At 43.9% G+C, this 23084-nt stretch overlaps 2 protein-coding genes across 4 annotated transcripts in view; one reads left to right on the forward strand and one right to left on the reverse strand.

Annotated features, from left to right (window-relative positions):
* The window catches only part of cd34 (CD34 molecule), a 286734-nt gene that overhangs the window by 168915 nt on the left and 94735 nt on the right, over positions 1-23084 (forward strand). The window lies entirely within an intron of this gene.
* magi3a (membrane associated guanylate kinase, WW and PDZ domain containing 3a) overlaps positions 518-23084 on the reverse strand; it is a 199109-nt gene continuing 176542 nt past the window's right edge. The window contains exons 11-21 of the mRNA XM_049580722.1: positions 17577-17608; positions 16672-16936; positions 16240-16334; positions 14172-14364; positions 12857-13069; positions 10901-11086; positions 10608-10701; positions 7951-8026; positions 7638-7775; positions 5996-6134; positions 518-3554 (exon numbers count right to left, since the gene is read on the reverse strand). Coding sequence (XP_049436679.1) covers positions 2575-3554; positions 5996-6134; positions 7638-7775; positions 7951-8026; positions 10608-10701; positions 10901-11086; positions 12857-13069; positions 14172-14364; positions 16240-16334; positions 16672-16936; positions 17577-17608 — 2411 coding nt within the window. The 3' untranslated portion in view covers positions 518-2574. The remainder of the gene's footprint in view (positions 3555-5995; positions 6135-7637; positions 7776-7950; positions 8027-10607; positions 10702-10900; positions 11087-12856; positions 13070-14171; positions 14365-16239; positions 16335-16671; positions 16937-17576; positions 17609-23084) is intronic.

The raw sequence follows: 23084 nt of genomic DNA on the forward strand, positions 1-23084 counted from the left end.
GTGTCTGTGACAACCAATCACATCTGTTAAAAGACAGCATCACACCTAGAAACAGGGGCAACCACACCTATTCACTAAGGTTAATGTTTATGTCCCTTCCTTGGTAAGAGTTACTGAGAACTTTCCTAAATCACTCCTAAGTTAGGATCTTTAAGTAAAAATTTTAATTTAAATTTGAAGCTCTCTGAGTCTAATTGAGACAGGTGATTATTTGTCACAATGTGGAGCCACGCTAGGCTCGTAAAAAGGGAATAGGCATTTAATCAGGACCAGGCTTTTAATTCAAGGTTTGTGGTATTGAGATAATCTGTGGTAGCAGTCAAAGAAGTTTTAAAAATGATACTTAGTAACACTGCAGAGGCACATCCACCAAAATAAACTGTATATGAGGCAAGAAGGAACATGTGAATCTTGTAACAGGCCTTTGATTGTTTTACCAATAAGAGCAGGATCAATAGAATAATTTTACTTCCCTTAAATCTATGAAAATAAATAAATAAATAAACCCACATCGGTCTCATTTATTCAGTAAACCTTTATTTATCAGTGCATGAACAGAATGCCATGACCAGATTATTTCTTTTCACCCATTTTATATCATTTCCTTGTGACTCCCTTAAAAAAATAATGAAACGATTTACAGAGGATTTTTTTTCCTGCATGAAGGCAAAGATTTATACAGGTGCTGTACAATTTATAAACATTTACAACTACCATGATGTCAAAACTAAAAGACTTTCTTTCTTTTTTTAATATATATATATATATGTTGGAGCGATGCAAGGCCACAGTATCATACATGGTAATGGCATGAACAGTAAATAATACAGTAGCCCATCATATCAACAATAAAGTGGACAATAAATTAGTACGTGGTCTCACAGACCGATATAGATGCACGTTACTTCCTTTAACAGGCTGATGAGGGGACGCTTGAAGCAGTTTGTGAAGAGTAGTGCATGAACCACTAGATGTCTCTGTACTCCACAGAAGCTACATTAAGACGACACTAGATTTTGTCTCCAGAGCAGGGCACAACTCATACCAATAAATTAAAAATAGATATATTTTTCCATTTGGTACTTTAATCCCTGTTTGATTAAATCTGATTATAGATTAAATTCAAATAAAACTCCCAAAGAGGGGAGCGTATTGTGATGACGTTCCCTCCATGTGTGGAAAATTAACTGCATTCTCAGGGAGTGTATTTATAACACAAACGTGACAGCCATGATGGTGTTAAAGACGAACAATTAAGCATTTACATACGATTTTTTCTCACATTATGGATCGTGTACTAAATTTAAAAAAAAGGATCAAAAATAGATTTGAAGGTTAGAATGAGGAAGAATGTTTTTGTGCCTACATTTGTGATAATAAAAATAACTCTTAACAAGTCGAAGGCAGAGTTCTCACTTCTTACAATCAAGCTCTGTTAATTCAACTCATCTAAATTATGTGTCGATATACGTGTCATCACTTTGTTAAATAATATATGTCTCAGATTATAGTTGATGCTACAGCGATTATCTAAAATACACAGGCCTACCAGTCAGCTTGTATACATACACACACAGCCAGAGAGGACATAAAATACAGAGCTGCGAACAGTAGACGACATTATGAATCAGGCTCGCGTGATTCATGTTTTACAGACCGTGAAGTCGTAGAAATAGAATGTATAGATTTTCATAGTGTTGTTGTCTCAGATGGTGATGCTTGCCTACACATTTTATTTCTGTTGTTAAGTCCCACATTGAAGGTGAAGTGACTCAGCGTGGATATGTGTACTGACAGTTTTTGTTTACATATAATTTCAATAAATTACATTATGCTTTATTATTAACACACATGTAACAAACATTATAACCACAAGTATCTGGTCTGCTGATTGATGCATATAAAGCTCCCAGGTGGTCCGTCCACCCTCTGGTAAGCTAATGGGATGAAAGAGTCTTCTCATGTGCATGAATGCAGTCACCCAAACAGTTTGCGACAAAAAAAAAAAAAAAAAAAAAAAAGACAGTAAGTGTCACGCTTTGCAGCCGATTTTTAAGAGAAACTCACCCAGCTTCACTTTTGAGTCCATCCACCAGTGACAGCAACTGTGAATCAATCTCGCCGGGGGGGGGGAGAAAAGCTGAGTGACGGCATGAATGTGTCTTAAACCTTCAAAGTGACACAAAAAAAAGCCGGATCCTTCATCGAGGCGGGTAGACAGGGAGCGCAGTTCATCTCACAGTGAGTGCAATACAGAGCAGCTTCTTTATAACCGGAGTCTGATTGGCACAAAAAGACTTCAGTGTCGCATCCCAAAAAACACAACAACAACAACAAAAAAGACGCTCAGAACCAACCTGTTACACTAATACTTATTAATACTCATGTATCAGACATCAGCAGCTTGATGCAAACTGACGAGGCAAACTGGGTGGAAAAAAAATAAAGCAATGAGAAGCTATGTTGCTGGTTACACAGTGATCTGCTTTGTCCGAGATTGCTAGAAATAAAAATCCTTCCATTGTGAATGTCCATCTTTTAGAGGCTCAGCTTTTTTTAAGAATCCTGGGAGTATCAGACATCTGCAAACGTTGTCTCCACCTGCGACTGGATCTTGGCAGAACTGGGAACTTTCCATGGACCAGGGGTGATGGGAGCCTTCTTGCTGGTGGTGCTCCCGTTGCAGCTGGGGTCCTGGATGCTACTGCTTGAACCTCTGGGATCCTTCTTGTTCACCTCTTCCCGATATTCCTTATCCCCCCTCTCTCTTCCGCTCCTCCGGGTCAGGGTGCCGCTATCAAGATCTGACCCTGCCCTCTCCCTGTGCGTTTGGGGTTTCTGTGCCGCTGCCTCTTGCTCAGCCCTTTTGCCCTTCTTGTGGCGTTCGCTGGTCCCCGTGCTTTTGTCTCCACTCTCTGGAGCCCCCCTCTCCTGCCAGTAGGCTGCTTCCTCCTCCTTGTACCTCCAGTCCTTCCTTTCTCCAGAGGCAGCGCTAGGCTGTTGGCCAGCTGGACGCCGGGGGCTCTGGGGCTCCTCCAGGTTCTTCAAAGGCACAGCTGGGTCATGTTCTCTCTTAGAGCCCTTCCTGGGGCTAGAAGAGTGGTGGTCTCTCTGCCCTTGGGCTTTTCTGTCTTTCCTCATGTCCTCCAGGGATCCGCTGTGGCCTCGCTCATTGTTTCTGGGGCTCTGAGAGCGCTCTCCGTGATCTGCCCAGCCATCGGTGGCTCTCATCGGGCTAGCGGATTTGGAGTTACTCCTGCTCGTTTTTCTGGTCTGGGTGCTGGGACTGGTGGTACGCTTATGGTTGTGGTGAGACGGCTGCTGTCCTCTTGATCGGTTAGCCTGCCTACCATGCTCCTGCCCAGCGCCAGGGGACCCAGATGCTCTGGGATCCCCCCTGGAGAACTCATCAGGGGCGGTTGTTTTGGGTGAAGATGGGGACAGTTCAGAGGTAGAGAGGGAGACGGAGGATGGAGAGGCCGGAGATGACTGCCCGTCAGATACAGAAAGTCTGGGGAAGCTTGAGGTTGGAATGGTTACTTTGTCCTTTGAACCTGAGAGACAAGCAATGGGACGTAAGAAGATGACAAACCTGGTCTTACAGTAATACGTGGAATAACCAGAACCTGTTAACACTGCATTACGTGGTGATGGCAGGTACTGTGTTGAAATTACATCCCATACATAACAAACGTAATTATTTCAACCAAACACACACGTTTTTCTAAACCTAACCGAGCAGTTTTGGTGCCCGAAACCCAATCATGCCACCTCATACGTAACAAACGTAGTTATTCAAACTGAAAACACTATTTTTCAAAACCTATCCAAATTGTTTTGGCGCCTAAACCCAGACGTGTTGCCCCACGTATAACAACTGTACTTATTTCAACTGAAGACGTGTTGCCCCTGACATAACAAACATAGTTATTTTTACCAAATGCAGGTAGTTTTGGTGCCTGACCTCAACGCAACAATGTCGCTCTGACATAACAACTGTAGTAAATTTAACCGAGAATGAGTTTTGGTGCCTGAACCAAACTATACCACCCCATACATAACAAATTGAGCATAGTGTTAGTTCAGGCAGGACACAATGTTAAGCTCAGCTCACATCCCAGCTACATCAGCTGATCTCAAACAGCCCAATCAACTGATGGAGCAGCTGAATGATGGAAGGGAGTCAGCTGATAGATCACATGATTCCTTTCTATGCAACCAATTGATGAATCTCATTCAGGGCGCCCTATTTAAACTGCTCTGGCCTGCCTACTGTTGCCGCTTCCTCTGCAAGCTGCTTTGCAACCTGCCTCCACCCCAGCTCCTCCTTTTCATGCTGTGTCTGACTTATCAATGTCATTTCTGTTTGTCATTGATGCTGCGCTGTTCAGTTCCCGGGGGTCTTTGCTGCTCTCCCTGCCTTAGGCTTTCCATGTAGGCGCATGGAAGGGCAGGGAGGTGTGCTCTCTCCGCCTTAGGCTTTCCACGTAGGCTGTCTGCATAGGCTGAGGAAAGGCAGAGAGGCCCCAGAACAGAGCCATACCGCCAAATATAATGCTGCAAATGGAAATAAAGTTTTCTTTGACTTAAGTGTTCCTGACTGAAATGTACTTATTTTAAAAGAAAACATAAACCCAACCAAGTAATTTTGATGCCTACACCCAACTGTGCCACCACCACATAATTCCAACACAGTATGTGCCACTACCATGTAATGCAGCGTTGAGAGGTCGTGGTCATTTCACGTAATTCTGTGCAACATGTTCTAGCTGAGCAGAAATGTACAAACTCTAAGTATCTGCATAAGCTAAAATATCCCGTACATGGAATATTTTGCACATTCAAAAATAAAGAATAAATAAATAAATTCAGATAATTAAACATGTCATGCAACAGAAGCACAATCTCCTCATATTGTGAAAAAAGATATCCACCTTGCTCGCTTTCTGTAATAACCCTCTGTAATATCCCTCTAAATATTTGCCTTGTTTGAGATATGTATTGGCCGACGACATAGCCATCAATGGAAAAGGTGCTGGTGTTCACCCACCACTGACGTTTCAATTTCCCCCCCGAGCTGATAAGAATTGCACAGCTGTGATTGAGAGCAGATATATGCAGCAGAAAACCAGAGAGAAAAAGAAGAGTGATGGACTTAGTGGTGCTGAAATGAGCTTTTGGATTTCTAGGAGCGACAAACTCATAGAAATTCATTCTAATGTGGATTCTTGGATTAAAAGGTTGATGCCAGTGAATGCACACAGATCCCTTTTACCACGTGCCACTTGCTGATCAATATCTAGTTAAGAATTTTTCTGCTCTGCTCAGGACGAGGTGTGTGTTCAGTGGCATCCCAGGTTTTTGCAATACCCTTTCAAAAAATAACTTGCAGAGCTCTGAAGCCTCCCAGCGCTCCTGCAGGTCTGTTTGTTCTTCTAGGACTCACTGCTTTGGTTCAGCCCTCCACAGGGGGAAGAGTAACTCTGCTAACTGATCTATGTCAGATTGATCATGGGGATGAAGGAAGGGACAAGAGAACGACACTTAAATCTGGGAGATGAGTCACTTTGAAAGGAGAGGTCAAAGGCAAAAGTACAAGGAGTACAAGGTTTACCAAGGTTATTAGGGACAGACCAAGAAAAGCAGTGAGGCCTTTAGTGATGCTCTGGTTTCATGTAGAAGCACAGGGTGGAAGAAGAGTTCAGACCTATAGGAGGAAAAGATAAATAGGTAGAAATAGACAGCCGTGCCAGTGCAGAAAACAGGAGCAGATAAAGAGCACAGATCAAGATAGAAGTAGAGAGAATGACAGGAGAGACAGAGGTCAAGAGAGAAGCTTGCAACACATGCATGAGAATAAAAAAACTCAGCACCCTGCTATCAAGCATATCCATACAGAAGCTTGGAAACATGTATGGTTAATATGCTACTGTGTAGAACTATATGCAGAGGGAACAATGTGTGTACATGCATGCGGCTGTCAGCAGTCACTCACTGTGATCCGGGACCAAACCCTGGCCAGGTCGAAGCAGCAGGTGAACCTTGCTGCCTCCTGCTTGGATCAGCTCAATAGCCCGAGTGTGCGTGATGCCCTGGGTGGCCTCGCCGTTGATCTCCACGATCTGATCTCCGACCTGTAGTGCAGATATAGTCTGTTGTTACTAAACATGTCACACAAGAAGGTCTTTCAGAATTTCAGAGGTTTTCAAACTGCAAGCACACCTTCCCTGTGGTTGTAGCAGAGCTGAGGTTGGGGTGTGATGGAAGAACATTAAGTGAGGTAAAAGGGATAGGTGCACGCCAGTGTTCTCAAAAACAGTGGGAAGTCATTGTGTTTTTGCTCGCTAATTTGGCTCACTTATTCACACGGTTAGCAGTTTGAACTGCGGCAAACACTGTGACACAGCTTAAGATGAGAGTCAAGGTACTTTAAAACCCTTATCGCCTGATTGCTGCTTTCTGTGTCAAAAATCAGACTCCTTTGTCTGAGTAAGAATACAGACATTCACACATATACTCACCGTCAACTTCATTGGGTACACCTGTTCAACTGCTTGTTAATGCAAATCAGCCAGTCAATGTGGCAGCAACTCAATGCATTTAGGCATGTAGACAAGTGGTCAAGACGACCTGCTGAAGTTCAAACCGAGCATCAGAATGGGGAAGAAAGGTGATTTAAGTGATGTGGCATGGTTGTCAGAAACTGCTGATCTGCTGGGATTTTCAACCACAATCATCTCTAGGGTTTGGTTCAAGATGATAGAAAGGCAACAGTAACCCAAATAACCACTGGTTACAACCAAGGTGTGCAGAAGACCATCTCTGAACCAACACCTTGTCCAACCTTGAAGCAGATGGGCTACAGCAGCAGAAGACCACACCAGGTGCCACTCCTGTCAGCTAACAACAGGAAACTGAGACTACAGTTCACACAGGCTCACCAAAACTGGACAATAGAAGATTGGAGAAACGTTGCCTGGTCTGATGAGTCTGGATTTCTGCTGCTACATTCAGATGGCAGGGTCAGAATTTGGTGTAAACAACATGAAAGCATGGATCCATCCTGCCTTGTATCAACGGTTCTGGCTGCTGGCGGTGGTGTAATGGTGTGGTGCTCCATGTCACAAAGCTCAAATCATCTCAAACTGGTTTCTTGAACATGACAATGAGTTCACTGTACTCCAGTGGCCTCCACAGTCACCAGATCTCAATCCAATAGAGCACCTTTGGGATGTGGTGGAACGGGAGATTCACATCGAGGATGTGCAGCCGACAAATCTGCAGCAACTGTGTGATGTCATCATGTCAATATGGACCAAAGTCTCTGAGGAATGTTTCCAGCACCTTGTTGAATCTGTGCCACCAAGAATTAAGGCAGTCCAACCCAGTACTAGCAAGGTGTACCTAATAAAGTGGCCAGCCAGTGTACCTCAGACTGTATAATAAAGATGGATGGCATGACAGCTCCTCAAAAGTGAAGTCAAAACATCTCAGTCGCTGCCTGTGGCCCGACAGTGTCAGCCTTTAAAAAGCCCAACAGTACCACCTATCATTTTAATATAAAATGCAATAGTGTGCAGTATTATTATTACTCGGTTTATTCGAAGGACAGAGACAGACAAGCTAAAAACACTCACATGTATCCTGCCGTCTTTGAGAGCAGGTCCGTCCTCAGCCAGTCGCAGGATGAACAGGCCCATGTTGTACTCCTTCCCTCCTCTCAGACTGAAGCCAAAGCCACGCTGGCTGCGGTCCAGCTCCACCACAAAACAGCCCTGCAGTTCACAGACAAGAATAAGAGCCTCTGAGACTGGAGCATGTCTTGACACAAGGGTAGCCCTCGGGTTAAGAATATATAAAGATCAACTGGCATTAGAGCAGAAGGAGTAAATCACAAACACCATGTGCTGTAAATCAAGAAGCACTTCGTAAGTGTGGCTTTGGTGTTACCTGCTTAGGGCCCGAAGTGATAAGTGCTCCCATCTCTCTTGGTGGGACAGAGTTCCTCACATCAGTGTCACCGTTCCTACCCCAGAAAAAAACACATTATAATGTCACCAACATACTGTAGATATGAAGTATATTTAGTTGTAGCATACACAAAGTGCAGTGCAACTGCCATTGTTACTTTGATTGAGTTTTCATTTTCATGGCCAGTACTGACACTGTGTAAGTAGCAAATGTGCTTTCACCTATCTGTGCGTCCATGGCCGTGTAGGTCTAAAGAGGTGTGATTGAAAAAGGTGTGATGTGATGCATTGTTATTCTGAGGCAGCAGAAAGCGACTGCACCACTGACCAACAGAAAAGGGCGCATTATTCAGACAGTAAGATGCGCCTACATAGATGGGCTCACAACACATGCACACTCTGCTTGTTACACACACAGGGACACGCGGACAGGTTGTGGGTGGGTGAAGTAACGCCTCACTGATGCAGAGCTGCTGTCTGATTGCCCGTTAAGAGAAACGCGGTGCACGTTTACAAAAGAGGAGCAGCTCTGTTTCCTCTGTTAAGTTTAAAACTACAGTTCTCAACATCCTATAATTTAATTAGTAAAATGGAAAAAAAAACACAAAGAAAGAAAGTTTAAAAAATGGAAAGGAAATGACCTGGAAAAAGTGCTTAAATTTTTATTCATTTATTTTTTATTGTGTAACATAATTTTAAAATGTAAAAACAATAATAATAAATCAAGTTTTTTTTCAAGCTTTTTTTCTTTTTCTCCCTATTTTTAAAAATATTTTTCTGAATCTACTTATTTATATTATTATATATTTATTATTTATTTTTTTTTTATTTTATTTTTTTTGCAATTTGTGGGACATTTCTCATTAGATTAGATAAGAAACACCTTTATTAATCCCACAATTGAGAAATTCCAGTGTTGCAGCAGTCAAGAAGAGAAAGAGTCAGATTAAGAATTTAAAAAAAAAAAACTAGGCAAAAGATACAAAAAATACAAGAAACAGCAATAAATAATAATAAGCATAAGTAGTGGCCTAAAACAGAGTTGCTCATTGCCTTTTTTACATGTCTGTGAATGATATCACAACAATTTGCTCAAGCTTCAAAGGTTTAAAAACCTGCGAAAAGTGTCTGAAAGCGGCACAAAAAAAGTGACGTGGCTCCAGGTTTCAAAGGCTTAACGTCCCTCGATATTTGCTGCAGAGACATTACTGCGCTTACCGAATTACTCTCAGCAGAAAAGCGCTCGCTTCTCCAATTTGCCAAATCAGCCACGTAAGTAACAGTGCGCCAGGTGCAGGCGATTTGGCTTATTGAGGGAATAGAAAAATCACACTCTGATTGGCTAAATTCATGTTGTGCCCAAAACACACCTATGATCAATTGAGGGACTAAATACAAAACCCTTGCACCTGACGCCTGACTTTGCAGCAGGATTACACACCGTTTAACCAGCACAAGTGGTTGGATATGCTCTAAATGCACTCGCACCATGTGCTATGGATTGTTTAAATAAGGCCCAACGTCTGTTCCACAGAGGAGAACTGAATGTCAGCACATAAACAACGTGTGAAACAGACATTAAAGTGTAGAAAAACACTAGATGAGAATAAAAAACTGTTACGAAGTGCGTCCAATACTGTGACCAATCTCAAGGTGAAGGATTATCTGCCGCAGGGAAACTTGTGCATTAAAATGTATGTGCTCAGTGATGTCCAGGGTGCTTTTTATAATCCCCCACTAGCTTGCATGTGTCATGTCCGCCACAGCACATATTGTGAGGAGAGTGAGAAGAATGTAAGTCTCATTCTCTTCCCCTTCTGCTGCGTCCAGTACGAACCGCCACGCCTTCATTACAGCAGCATGAGCCTCTTTCTGTTAGCTTTATTATACAGCACAGACCTATGTAAATCCTTCAAGGAGCCATGTTGCTTATACAGTTCAGTGGCAGATAACGGGGGCATACTTTAATGCTTTGCAGAGCTCATTATAATGCCTTTGTGGGAACTTAGCTTCGCTGACACACTATCTAGCGAGAGTCTCGGCGTTCTTAGCAGCACTGGCACGGAGAGGAGTTTACACACTCCATGCAGCCAAGCTGACGGCCTCAGCTCATATCTAGCCTGGGCTGACCCGAGGCATGTGTTGGAGATTAGACGGCGAGGAGGGAGGGTGCTGGCGAGGAATGGACAGACAGGCTAAATGAGGAGAAGGGGGAACACATGCTGATAGGCAGCGAAACCGAGCGAGCGAGGGTGAGAAATTATGGCGGAGAATTGCTGCAGCAGCAATGGATTAAAAAGTCTGACACAGGTAATCTTGTTTAAAAAGAAAGATCAAAGAGGAAGAGAGAGACTCCTTATTAATCTGCCTCTTTTTTCTTGGCTTCGCCATCCAAACAGTGACCACGGGGGGATTTTCTGTCTTTCTGGATAACAAGGCAAGCGTGGGCCACAAGAGATGCTAATGGGCCGCATTGTAGCTCAAACCAGAGCCTGCTTTAAGAGGATTGGGGCTAATTTATGGTTCAAGTGGCAGAACCTGTATTAAGACTGTCTCCAGTGGACTTGAGAGAAACGCTGACAAGCTTGTGTTAGTGTCTGTTCTTGTATGGGAGGATGTGTGTGTGTATCCGTGTACCTGTCTGGATAGCTGGGAGGCTGTTGGCCCATAGCTCTGTGTTGTGCTGAAGGGCTCTGCTTGGCTGAATTTGTTCCAGATGGAGGAGCGCTGTCTGTGAAAACAAAATAAATACAACACACCCATTTAGCACGGCACACAGATCTTGTGATGTGTTATTGGACGGCACAAAGCAGCCTTGAAACCTGCTTTTGAAAGTGCATCAACATTATCTTATTCCCTGAGAGTAAACCTGGTAACTCATTTTGGAAATCAGTTTCACAGCACTGAGACTACTCTCTTTGCCAACCTACCATCTTCAGGCACAACTGTGAGAGTGACAGAATTGCCGGCGTCCTTGATGAGCTGGACGATATCGTTGTGGGACAGCTCCATGATGGACAGGCCGTTAACAGCAGAGATTCGGTCCCCCACTTTCATCTGACCTATTCGGTCTGTAGGGCTGCCCTCGATGATTCGGCCGATCTTGTGAGGTATAACTGAAACGGAAACACAGAGGAATGACAATCTGTTCATGTGGTTTGTTATGATGGAGCATCACTTTCAAATAATAAGGAGGTTACAGTGTGTCTGAGTTACCGGGATCAATATTCCAATGTATCGATCACAGCATTCAGTATATTGTGCATTTGCATGTATGGTGTACTCATTTACAAAGTCTTTACAAGTCTTACATTTGAAAACACCCAAAGATAAAACGGAGAATAACAAGCCTAAAAAACTAAAGCCAGGCAAGCTGTGTGAGACGGGAGCATATTTATATTCCCAGGGTCTCAAGTTCCCAGAATCCCATTTTCCCAGTATCCTATATTCCCAGAGTCATATGTTCCCAAAGTTTCCTAACATCCTAAGTTCCCAACATCCTATGTTCCCAGGGTCCTGTGTTCCCAATGTAATTTGTTCCCTTGGTCCTATGTTCCCAACTTCCTGTGCTCCCAATGTAATTTGTTCCCTTGGTCCTATGTTCCCAATGTCATTTGTTCCCAACATCCTATGTTCCCAGGGTCCTGTGTTCCCAATGTAATTTGTTCCCTTGGTCCTATGTTCCCAATGTCATTTGTTCCCAACATCCTATGTTCCCAGGGTCCTGTGTTCCCAATGTAATTTGTTCCCTTGGTCCTATGTTCCCAACTTCCTGTGTTCCCAATGTAATTTGTTCCCTTGGTCCTATGTTCCCAATGTCATTTGTTCCCAACATCCTATGTTCCCAGGGTCCTGTGTTCCCAATGTAATTTGTTCCCTTGGTCCTATGTTCCCAACTTCCTGTGTTCCCAATGTAATTTGTTCCCTTGGTCCTATGTTCCCAATGTCATTTGTTCCCAACATCCTATGTTCCCAGGGTCCTGTGTTCCCAATGTAATTTGTTCCCTTGGTCCTATGTTCCCAATGTAATTTGTTCCCTTGGTCCTATGTTCCCAATGTCATTTGTTCCCAACATCCTATGTTCCCAGGGTCCTTTGTTATCATAGTCCTATGTTCCCAGTGTAATTTGTTCCCTTGGTTCTATGTTCCCAGGGTCCTATGTTCCCAAAGTCCAACGTCCTGTGTTCCAAATGTCCTGTGTTTCCAAGTTCAATTTTCTGTTTACACACATTACCCCTCCTTTTGTGTTTGTTAATTGTTTCATAATTATTTTTCTCCTTGTTTCATGTTTTTTTTTCTTCCTCTCTTACAGTTGGTTAATTAATTGGCTGACTAATTTTTACTCCAACACATAAATTTATTTTATAAATTTAGGGCTTTGGGAGTTAGTCCTCATTCAGACAGAGTAACTGTTGGGGCACTCTGACAGCTCACTGGGTAGAGCACATACTATTAAGGCCAAGTCCAGTGCAATTCAGGACTCTCATCAATCATGCGTCCCTTAACCTTACCTTAGCCCATGTCATATTAAGCGACTACAGAGCTGGGGACCATTTTTTAAGTTACCATTATGTGCTATGTAAAGCTGGGGAACACAGGACCCTGGGAGAGCACATGTGTAGAACTGGGGGACAGAGGACCCTTTGTAATGTTCCAATTATGTGCTGTATAAATCTGGGAAACAAATGACCCAGGGAACATTTAGATGACCCTGTGTGGGGCTGAACCATGACACAACAGTGCTTTACCCAAATGCTAACGTCAGCATGCTAACATGTTCACAATGACAGTGTTTACTCCTGATGTTTAGCAGATATATAATGACATGCTTGATATAACCTGATATTTAAAAAGTAGTATATGTGATGTGTTTCTTTGTTTCTGACCTCCAGGCGGGGGCTTGTTCTTTGACGTGAGGATGACGAAGCCGAAGCCCTCGTTGTCTTTGCGCTGCAGTGTGACATCAAAGCACTCTGGCCGAGAGGGCTGAGCGGGCTGGACGGCGTTCGGAGCCTCGCCACGAGGCATCTTAGGAGAGCTGTTGACCAGGGCGGACGCCACCTGCTGCGGCTGCTGACCGCTCTCCTCCTCTTCAACATCTGACAAAGGACACAGAGACACGAGGGGAATGTTTAGAGTCACGCATGTGGAACAGCTCCGCTCGCATCCTCCATTGTTTTTGAAAGGACAAGGTCAGCTCATTAAAATTCATCACTTACACCGACAGGACAACAGGAATGTTTATTTTGAGCGGGGGTCATTCTGATTTAGCTGACACACACTTCAATATCTGTGAAAAGATCCTTCAGATCCTCCTTCCTCTGATTCTTCCAAAAATAATCCAAAGCACAGCGGCTTTATTGAAGACACCCTTTCTACTGCACACATGAAATACAAGACTGTCAACCCTACACTTGAGAAGAAAAAGCCCTTTACAATTTGTTATTCATAGGACAGGCTGATCTACCTCAATCTCTCTTCATTGTATGTTTGTTTTGCTGAGTCCCTGGTTTGTCAGCCGGCATCAGGGAATCTCTTTCTAAAGCCCTGCTTTGAAAGCATAAAGCCTTACATGATTGATGCTTAATTTCTGCAACGTGATCAAAGCTGTTGTTGCGATACATCAAATCCAAAGTAATTTCAAAAAGTGCTGCTACTATTCACGGAGCGGTTATTTGTGGGGGTAAACAAACTTGAATGCAGCAGGGGTTTGTGCTGTTGAAAAAGAAAACTCAGCATATTCTTGTTTTTTTTCATCCTTTGAGATGTAAATCAACTCCACCAGCTGATCTAATCTCCACTGCCCTTCACACAGCTCCCATCAGCCTCGACAGATAAACACTGCAAAGCCACTTTGGCTGTTTTCTCCAATATCGGTGGATAAAATTTTTTTATTCACTTCTCTGTGATTAAAGTAAATAAAGAGTTTTTCCTTAAAAACTTTCTTTTCAGGGAAAATGTTTACACAGACCCTAAAAGTCAATTTTGGTTGAACTTGAGTTACTCAGATTTATCTGCGAGGAAGTCATCCAGAACAAATTTAAAAGGATTAGTGAGAAAGAAATCCCAGATCAAAGCTGTAGCTCAGAGGTCCTCCTCCAGCATGCTGATCTAAACAAAAGGAGTGAAAACAAGAAGCTGTGCTTAAAACCTCTGAGTGCCCTCAGAGAGACGCAGCCCTGATTATTCAAACAGACCCACCTGAGTGTGTCAGTTTCCTGCGGACTGTGAGCATGACTTGGCCCATGCGGGCGGCGTTGGTCATCAGCTCCAGCACTTGTTTGTGGGATTTGCCCTTAACTGGCACACCGTCTATACACAGCAGCTCATCCCCTGCCCGCAGGCGCCCGTCCTTCTCGGCTGCACCGAGCGGCACGATGGCGCCGATGTACACCTGTGGAGACGAAAGGATGATAATAATACATTTTTATTTGAAAGGCGCCTTTCAAAACACCCAAGGTCACCTTACAGAGTACATAATATAAAGCTGAGAGGTGGGCACACACACGCTGTGATAAAATCAATTACATTCACAGTCAGTGGCTCAGTAAGACATTGCCAGTGTCTCCAAGACTGTGTTTATTGGGGGAAAGTAAGTGAAAATGAAAGACTGGGTCAACTATATGGCAAAAACTGCCTCTTACGAATCCATGCTGACCAGGATGACTAATCAGCTCATAGACCAATCTGGGGGGAATTTTTGGAATTATTCTGCACTGTCTGGGAGTGTGATTTTTGTTTTGTCTTGCCCTGCCTATTTTTTTGTATTTCTTCCATTTAAAAAAAAAAATATGATCACTATCAATTCTAATGTGTTTATTTATTCAAATTTAACTTTGTTATTTTGATTATTTTTTAACTGAAGCCGGTGCTGTGCCCCCTCCTGTACGGATCTGTAGTCAAGATTGAGTGTCTTGTTTGACGTGTAGACCTGTCATGTACCAACTGAACCAAAATCAATAAAAATTTAGATTCTACAAAAAAAAAACAAAAAAAAAAAAAAAGATAGAAAGAGAAAGGGGTTACTCCTGGAGAAGGACAGACAGGGAAGTGGCGGCGAGGCTGTGGAGGGCTTTGAAGGTGAGCAGAGGGTTTTTATGGTCGATTCATTACTACCTGTCTTTTGGCAATAAATAAATGGCTGAGCAATACTTTCTTAAAGTTAAACAAAGACAAAACTAAAATCCTGCTTGTTGGCCCTAAAACAAAACTCTGGGGACTTTAACTCCCTGGACTGTGATATCTGATTTAGATCTAAGCTTCAATTCCCACATTAAGAAGGTGACGGAAACATAATTTTTCTACCTCAGAAACATCGCCATGGTACGACCATTTGTAATTGATTCAAGTCTTTATTTCAAGCCGACTCGACGACTGTAATGCACTTTTTACTTCAGCTCAGTCAAAACACTGCAGCTCAGGAGAGAGCACATCAGGCCAGTCTGAGCTGCTCTGCACTGACTTCCCGTTGCATTCAGACTTGATTTTAAGCTCCTCCTCCTTGTATACAAAGCCCTACACAAGCTACATTGCGAACTCCCTCGTTAACTACTTGCCTCCAAGAACACTGCGATCATCTGCTGCTGGTTTATTGGAGGTTCCCAGAAAGAGCCGGATGAAGATCAGGGATGCAGCCAAAGCTATGGAACACACTACCTACAAATATCAGGAAAGCTAGCTCGCTAAATATTTTAAAAAGAAAGCTATAAACGTATCTGTTCACTTTAGCCTTTAGCTAGCTCTGACTTCCTGATACAGGTCTGTCCAGGTCTGTCTGCTGTCAAGAATGACACCAAGACTCTTGACGTGGCTGGAGAAGGATACAGGGAAGCTGTCAGTGATGATGTGTGGGTGTTTTGGATTTTGGATAGGGTGAGCAGGGACTCAGTTTTGCTGCCGCTGAGCTTCAATACGTTCCTGCTCACCCAACAGGAAGTGAGAGAAACAGCTTGACACACTGATCCGAGCTGGAGTGAGCACAAGGACTGACCGGCGTTATTGTAAATAAACAGTTGAAATCCTCTCAAGTTGCTTTGAGCATTTGATGCCTCATTTCCTACGTGCAAAATACAGTTTTTCCCCCTACTGTCCTGCAGCAAGAGCAGATATTCCCACAATTTATCTGAACGCAGCTCAAATATTGATTCGCTTGCTGCCTGACTGCTTTTTTTTTTTTTTTTTTTTTTTTTATAGTATCTGAGGGTTTGGGATTCCAGCAGCACGCCAAGCCTGGTTGTAAACGGCTGGACCGTGCCGGGCTGATACCTACCGGCTGATCCGGCCCCTCGCCTCCGAGGACTCTGAAGCCAAAGCCCGACTCCTGGTTCCTTTTGATGAACACATCCAGGTCCTTTGTGTTAGGAGCTGCAGAGAGGAGAGACAGGATTTAATTTACAACTGTCATGAAAGACAAAAGACATTAATTATGCTGTCTGTGTGTTTGGCATGTGGGCAGTGTGTGTTTTGTATAATGCAGTGGTCTCAGCCTGCGATCAAGGCCAGGGATGTCTGAAATTATTTAGTTAGTTTAAGAAATATTTGATTCAAATAACGAATATCTTGCCAGGATAACTGAGATCTTTAGCTTTCCTTTGTCAGATAAAATGCCCCGGAGGAGGAGGATGGAGGACCTTTGTTTTCCAACAGGCATCCTGAGCTACAGCGGCTGAGACCCTTCATGCATTACATCACGTGCACTTACGCTTGCTGTCCAACAAGGCCTTGGACTTGAGGTAGAGCTCAGACGCGTCCGGTTTGGGTGAAGACGAACGCAGCGTGTTGGTAGGGAAAGGGAGCGGGTTGGGGGCCACGTCGGGCTGACCGAGGGCCTCTGTGCTGTTAATCATCTCCTGTCGCTGCGGCTGTGTGATGGGCTGAGAGAGCGGATGGGGCAGCTGCTGGGGGGTGGGATGGGGAGCCGGTTGAGGAGTTGGCTGGGTTATGGCTTGGGACATGGGAGCCGTGCACTGCAACACAGAAACAAGAGCTGTGATGTATTCAGGTCGATAACTGACCACAAAAATCAATCCCTTATTGTACATACTGTTTTAATGTCTCTAGATAGAAATGTAGCTGAGGCAGGAAAGTGTATTCAAGGTGGGCTTACCCTCCAGAATGCTGATTCAAAAAGTACCTCTTAATTTCTAAAAACAGTGCAACCACACATTTGTAATTCCATGTTGAACCAATAAAACAGTATGAGTAAGCCTGTTGCTGCTCCTCGCTATTTTAAGAGTGCGGCATGGAGGAGCAGCGCAGGAACAAGCTGTTGAACATGGCATATCATCTTAAACACCCATACGCAGGGGGATGTTAAGTTGCTGTTTGCCAGGAGCCAGCATATTTACCCACATGCAGTTCCAGAAATAACAGCCTGGCTAATGTGGGCTCACTGAATAATGTAGCTAACAACAGCTTCCACAGCACACACACACACACACACACACACACACACACACACACACACACACACACACACACACAGTGAGCGGTGCTCGCGGGTAACCAAGTTAAAACCTTTTTCTTTTGAATTATTCAGTGGCAGTTTTATCATCAGTGTTTGTTTCGTGCTGCGAAATGGAGGAAACGTTACAAAGATCAACTTACTGGTTTTAGAGATTTCACAGGAGACGTCTGACCTGTAAGAGGAGAGGCAGAGGTGGACGTTACAGTCTGAATACAATAACATAGGAGGACAACAATAGACATCTATGTAGGCATGTGGCTTAAAGGCTTAAAGGAGGAGCTGTACTTTGCATCTTTCCTCACTCTGCTGACCTGCTGACCCTCAGCATCACAGTACACTCTTAGAAACAAAGGTGCTAACAAGAACCACATAGGATTCTTCGGCTTGTCCCCATAAGAGGACTCTTTTTGGATCTTTTACAACTGTGCAACCTGGAACCCATTCAGAGGGTTCTACCTTGATCCAAACACCCCAGCACATACTGGATACGTCTCACTGGATGCAGCTCGTCAACAGACTTGACCACACAAAGTTGTTGTTACTGAAAGATCTGCATCTCTTCCACCTCATGTGGACACTCACTAATTAAACTTGACTTCTCACCTGAAGAGCCAATCTCCAGAGCCAGGTAATACCTTTTTGGGCATTGTCTCTATAAAGACAAGATCGTGGGTCGTTTAGCTCGGGATATTTCTCAACCTCAACGAGTCTCTCCTCACAGCAACAGCTACAGAGTTCTCTTTATACATCAGTGGTGAGGAGAGGAGTTGAGCTGCTACGGGAGTTGGTATGTATGTGAGCGGAGCGGAGCGGGGAGCGGGAGGATTTTGTGTTGAGCGAAGAGCGGCTATTTTTTTAAAAGGTGGAGCGGAGCCTTATCTCTCGCTCCAATTTCGCTCCGGTCGCTCATGCCCCACCCAGAATGCATCTTTGCCCCTGCGCACACCCACACTATTTTCTTTCAAAACTATGGAGTGTACTGTGTACTTCAGAAAAGAAACTGAGACGAGAAGCAGCGGTACCTTGGAGAACGGTCCCTTACTGCGGGGAGAGGCGAGAGGGCTTCGGAGGTCGGCTGCTTAACCTGGTCCGTCTCCTCTACACTTTGACTTATTTCCACCCTGCCAGCGGTACCGTGTACAACGGTCCCTAACTGCGGGGAGAGGGCTTCCTCGGAGAATCTACCAAGCTCATGTTTTATTGGTGCTGTAGCATTGTTCTGTCCTCTCATTAGTCAGACGTCCCGTTGTTCCAATATGTGATTATTACTGTATTTGTGTACCACAGAGGATCAGCAACGCAACAAAAGTAGGCTACTGGTTGAGATACAAGTGTCATAGAGAGGAGAGAATGAAACACCATGACCTCCTGTTATTAACTCTGGGGTCCGGGTTGTGTGGGGAGCTTTCTGCGGTGCTGAACGACTCCCGGCGGGTGTATTTCTGCCTTGATGGTGCGCCGCGACCGGCTCTGGGTCAGCTGGGAAAGGCTTGAGGAGGAGCAGGCTCACAGCTTATGTGTTTGCCACTTTCTTTTTCATTTTAACCCACACCATGATCTTTTCCTGACCCCAACCAAGTGGTTTTGTGCCTAAACCTAACCAGACCTTAACCACAGGGCATCATGATGATTTCGGAACAACGGGACTTCGGAACAATGGGTTTAATATGGTCGGACCAAAGGGCTGTCGGACCAATGGGCAGACCCCGTTTTATTTGTGAATAGAAGATTACAGGTTAGGGTAGTACGACGCAGTTTTTTTGAGCGAAGTGGTGAGCGAGTGGAGCGGGATAAAATTTATGATGGAGCGGAGCGAAGAATACGCAGAACCAAGCGGAGCGGACGAGTGGCGCAAAATGACAGGTCTGCGAGCGAGGAGCGGAAATTTTCACCCTCTCCGCTCCGCTCACATGCTCTGGTATGTACAAGCAGAGCGAGTGGGGAAAAAAGCATTTAATTCAGGAGTGGCAAGGCTGGTAATAGGACAGTTTATTTTTTGACATGCGCCATTTGCTGCCGGTATTTTGGCCTCTACACCTCGAACCATCTGTGAAAGGTTCCACCTAGAACCCTTGCATGAGACAGGGTTCCCAAAGGAATGGAAAACCTGGAAAAGTTATCTCACAGACTCATTTTTCCAGGCCTGGAAAGTCGTGAAATTAGTCAAAATCATTTAAAGTTTAAAGTCATGGAATTTTCTTTCTTTCTAACGTTCCACGTCCTCTTTAAAAGCATGTGCCTACATTCCTATGTTGCTGCATTGTTTTTCACTCTCGAATCCAATTTGTTTGCAGAAAGATATTCACACATCCAACTGTCTCAGATGCAGAAACGCTTGAAAATATCACTTGAGTCTTTGAACAGAAAATCCAGCACACTGCTCTTGCTCAACTTCACAATGTATTAGTAACACAAACCTTTCAGTCTTACTGTACTGGACCTTTGTCAAGAGTGTTCAGCACCATTATTCACAACACTGAGCTTAAATACAATGGGTGAAATGGGTAGAGCAGTTTCTATTTAAGCTCACTGTTGTAAATAATGGTGTTGAACACTCGTGACGAAGGTCCAGGTGGAATGAAAAGTCAGTGTTATGAATAAATTGTGAAGCTGATCGAGAGCAGTGTGCGGGACTTTCTGTTCAAACACCGTAAAAATATGTTTCTAATCAAATGCATTGAGAATACACCGACAGTATAATCAGTCCCCCTTGAAATTCAGTGCCAGATTGATTTACCTTTACTGTTCCAGGTGCTGCAGGGTTGGGAACCAAAACTGGGCTCCAAATTAGAAGTGACTACAAAACGGCAAGTACCAGGTGGTATTGTATGACATAAAATGATGGTAAAGAAACTACGGCAGAACACATGTTTTCAGATAAATAAATATTTAAAAATACCATCTGAAACATGTAAACATTTGGATATTTGAGAGTGAGGATCTTTGAAAACCCACGCTTGAACTCTTTCTTCCAAATAAGGGTTCTTACTTCAACCCTTACCTTTACAAAAAACCCTTGAAGAGTTTTTTCTTCAAAAAGGGGTTCTTTGTGCGCAAACGTGTCTGGGTAGAACCATCCCCTCAGAAAGAACCCTTATTTCTAAGAGTGAACCTCCTCTCTATCTTCTTATGCAGACATTCTCTGCACCTCGTTCGTAGTCTTTCAGAATTCAGTGCCTCAGGTTTCCAAACTGATTTTTAATACCTGGCTCTGCTCTCCTCTCTGCCAGTGAGTCACGGTGTAACTCCACCAGTAGGGGCCAGTATACTCCAGTAGCAGAGATGGTTTGCATGTCACCACAGGGTGGGAGACACAGAGGTGACCCTAGGCCATGGGAAACATGCACTTCTCTGGGTTAAACCTGCCAGCTGTTTGCCACAGTACGCACTCTCACTCTGCAGCTTCTAATAACCAGTTTGTGAGTGTCATCAACAGAATTACGTAAATGATTTAATGAATCTTGCTGAATGAATAAATGTGTAGGAGACATTACTCTGTTTGATTTAATTCCTTTTCAAATAGTAGTGACGCAGAACTACTGATGATATCTCCCTGCTCATTTGATATCATAAGCACTGACTGCAGTACATATCCCATGGGGAAGGGGACTGTGTCTCATTTCCAGATTTAAATCCAGAACAGGGATCAGGGCCAAATAATTTCCTGTTTCATTTCTCTCTGCTGCTGCTGTCATCGGGAGGGAGTTGTAGCCTCTGGCTGGGAGCAAAGCCTAACCTAATCCTGGTTTATTGGTGACTTGAGGGAAGCCCTGCAGCGATGCTCCTTTTAGTCCTGGAAAGCTGTGATCTTCTGCCCCTTTTTAAGCAGTAACACACACACATGATGCATATGCACGCGCAAAAAAAAAAAGAAATACATATAAGGCTGGCACAAATGGGCGAGAAGTTAATAACAGCAGCACACATGCAGACACAGGACAAGCCCCTGGAGCTGCGAGCAGAGCCCAGCTGAGTGCATCTGATATGTGGGTGCAACACTGATCTCTGGAATCTAGGCTACTGCACTGCAGTAAAGACAAAAAGGAACAAGCCCTTCAAGTCGCTGAGAGCCCGGATTGAGAAGAAGGGCAATGATTACCCACCATGCTCTGCCTCTCCTCCCTTCCTTCTCTCTTTCTCTCTGAGCAGCAAGTGAATCACTGAGACTGCCATCTCTCCTCGCCTTCCCAGCACAACTCACCATGTGACTAAGCATGACTTCCTCCCTGTTTGGGAAGGTGCACGGTGGGTGATGCAGAGTTGGTGTGGACCGGAGCGTGAAATTGCTTTATTTAACATTGGGACAATCTGTGTGTCCAAGCAATACCTCCAGAAAACCATGATCCAACCTGTTATTTATAAATTAAAACGCGCTACGTGTTACACTACATCTCGCCTCGACCTTTGTCAGCGCTTGTATAACAATGTTGCTTTCTCTCTTAAAGACGTATTTCACTGCTGGAGAGACGGTCTTTTCTAAAAACTGGACTGTATATGCCAAAGAGAGACATAAACACTTTGAAAAGGGCTGCGGCATTTTCTTTTTCTCAAGTGTGTAGTTAAATTCCAGCAGAACACTTGAATTGTACACAGACGTTTGCAATTTTAATACATTTTTATTGCTAGTCATTGCTGCTTTTTATATATAACCACCTTATCTTAACAGTCATGTCTGTGTTTTAAGCCCAGTTCAGACCAAAGAGCAGCGACAAGATGAAACCGTTTTAGACCGCTGCAGAGAAAAGTTGCAGCGGTGTGAACTGGCCGTCTGAGCTCGACTCAAGCCGGCTGATGGTGTCATGGTGTCGGTTCTGGAGCGTGAAGCACGTCACCTGCTTCTACAGCCAATCGGTTTGTAGTTAAGTCTGCTGGTCAAGTCAAAATGGCCGCAGACAGTGTGTTTGCTTGTTGCAGAAGGTGCTCCATCCCCGCTGAGCCCTCTGTTTCTGTGCTCACATGTGCCGGCATCGAATGGTGGGTCGCTGCTGCTGCCAATGCCCCTCACACACACACACATTCTCATTGACTCACTAATTGGTGCTGTTTATTTATATTATTGTGGCATATTTATTATGAACACAGTCCATCTGATACTCGTTTTGTTTCTGCCGTTTCATCACTACTACAAATGCAGCTGTAGCCAGTATCTCACTATCACTATCCTCATTCATATTTTAAGAAGCTACAAATTATATTCAGCCACAAAATGAACCTGAAAAGCTGCAAATCAGAACAGAAGTACAGAGAGTTGTTGCACAGAGATGATACACTGTCTCATCTAGTTGCATTAGTGTGAACTGGCAGGTTGTTAGAACGTTGCAGAACGGAGCTTTGCAAGTAGTTGCCTGTTTCAACTTGTCTCCTTGCAGGTCTCTGGTCTGAACTGGGCTTTGTGACTTGAAACTACAAGTTAGGACTTAGGACTTGAGTCAGGACATGTCAGTCTTAATTTGGCACTTGAGTGCAAAGACTTGTGACTTGCGAAACATCATGGTCCCACCCCTACTATTTAGATGTAGGTATGTTGAAATCAAAGTAAAAAACTGAGTCAAATTCCTTGTATGTGTGTGTGTGTGTGTGTGTGTGAACACATATTTGGCCCATAAAAGTGATTTGGATCTAAAGAGGTAGAAAACCTACAACTACCA

This window comes from Epinephelus fuscoguttatus, linkage group LG7 (genome assembly GCF_011397635.1).
Source record: "Epinephelus fuscoguttatus linkage group LG7, E.fuscoguttatus.final_Chr_v1".
NCBI classification, from domain to species: Eukaryota; Metazoa; Chordata; class Actinopteri; order Perciformes; family Serranidae; genus Epinephelus; species Epinephelus fuscoguttatus.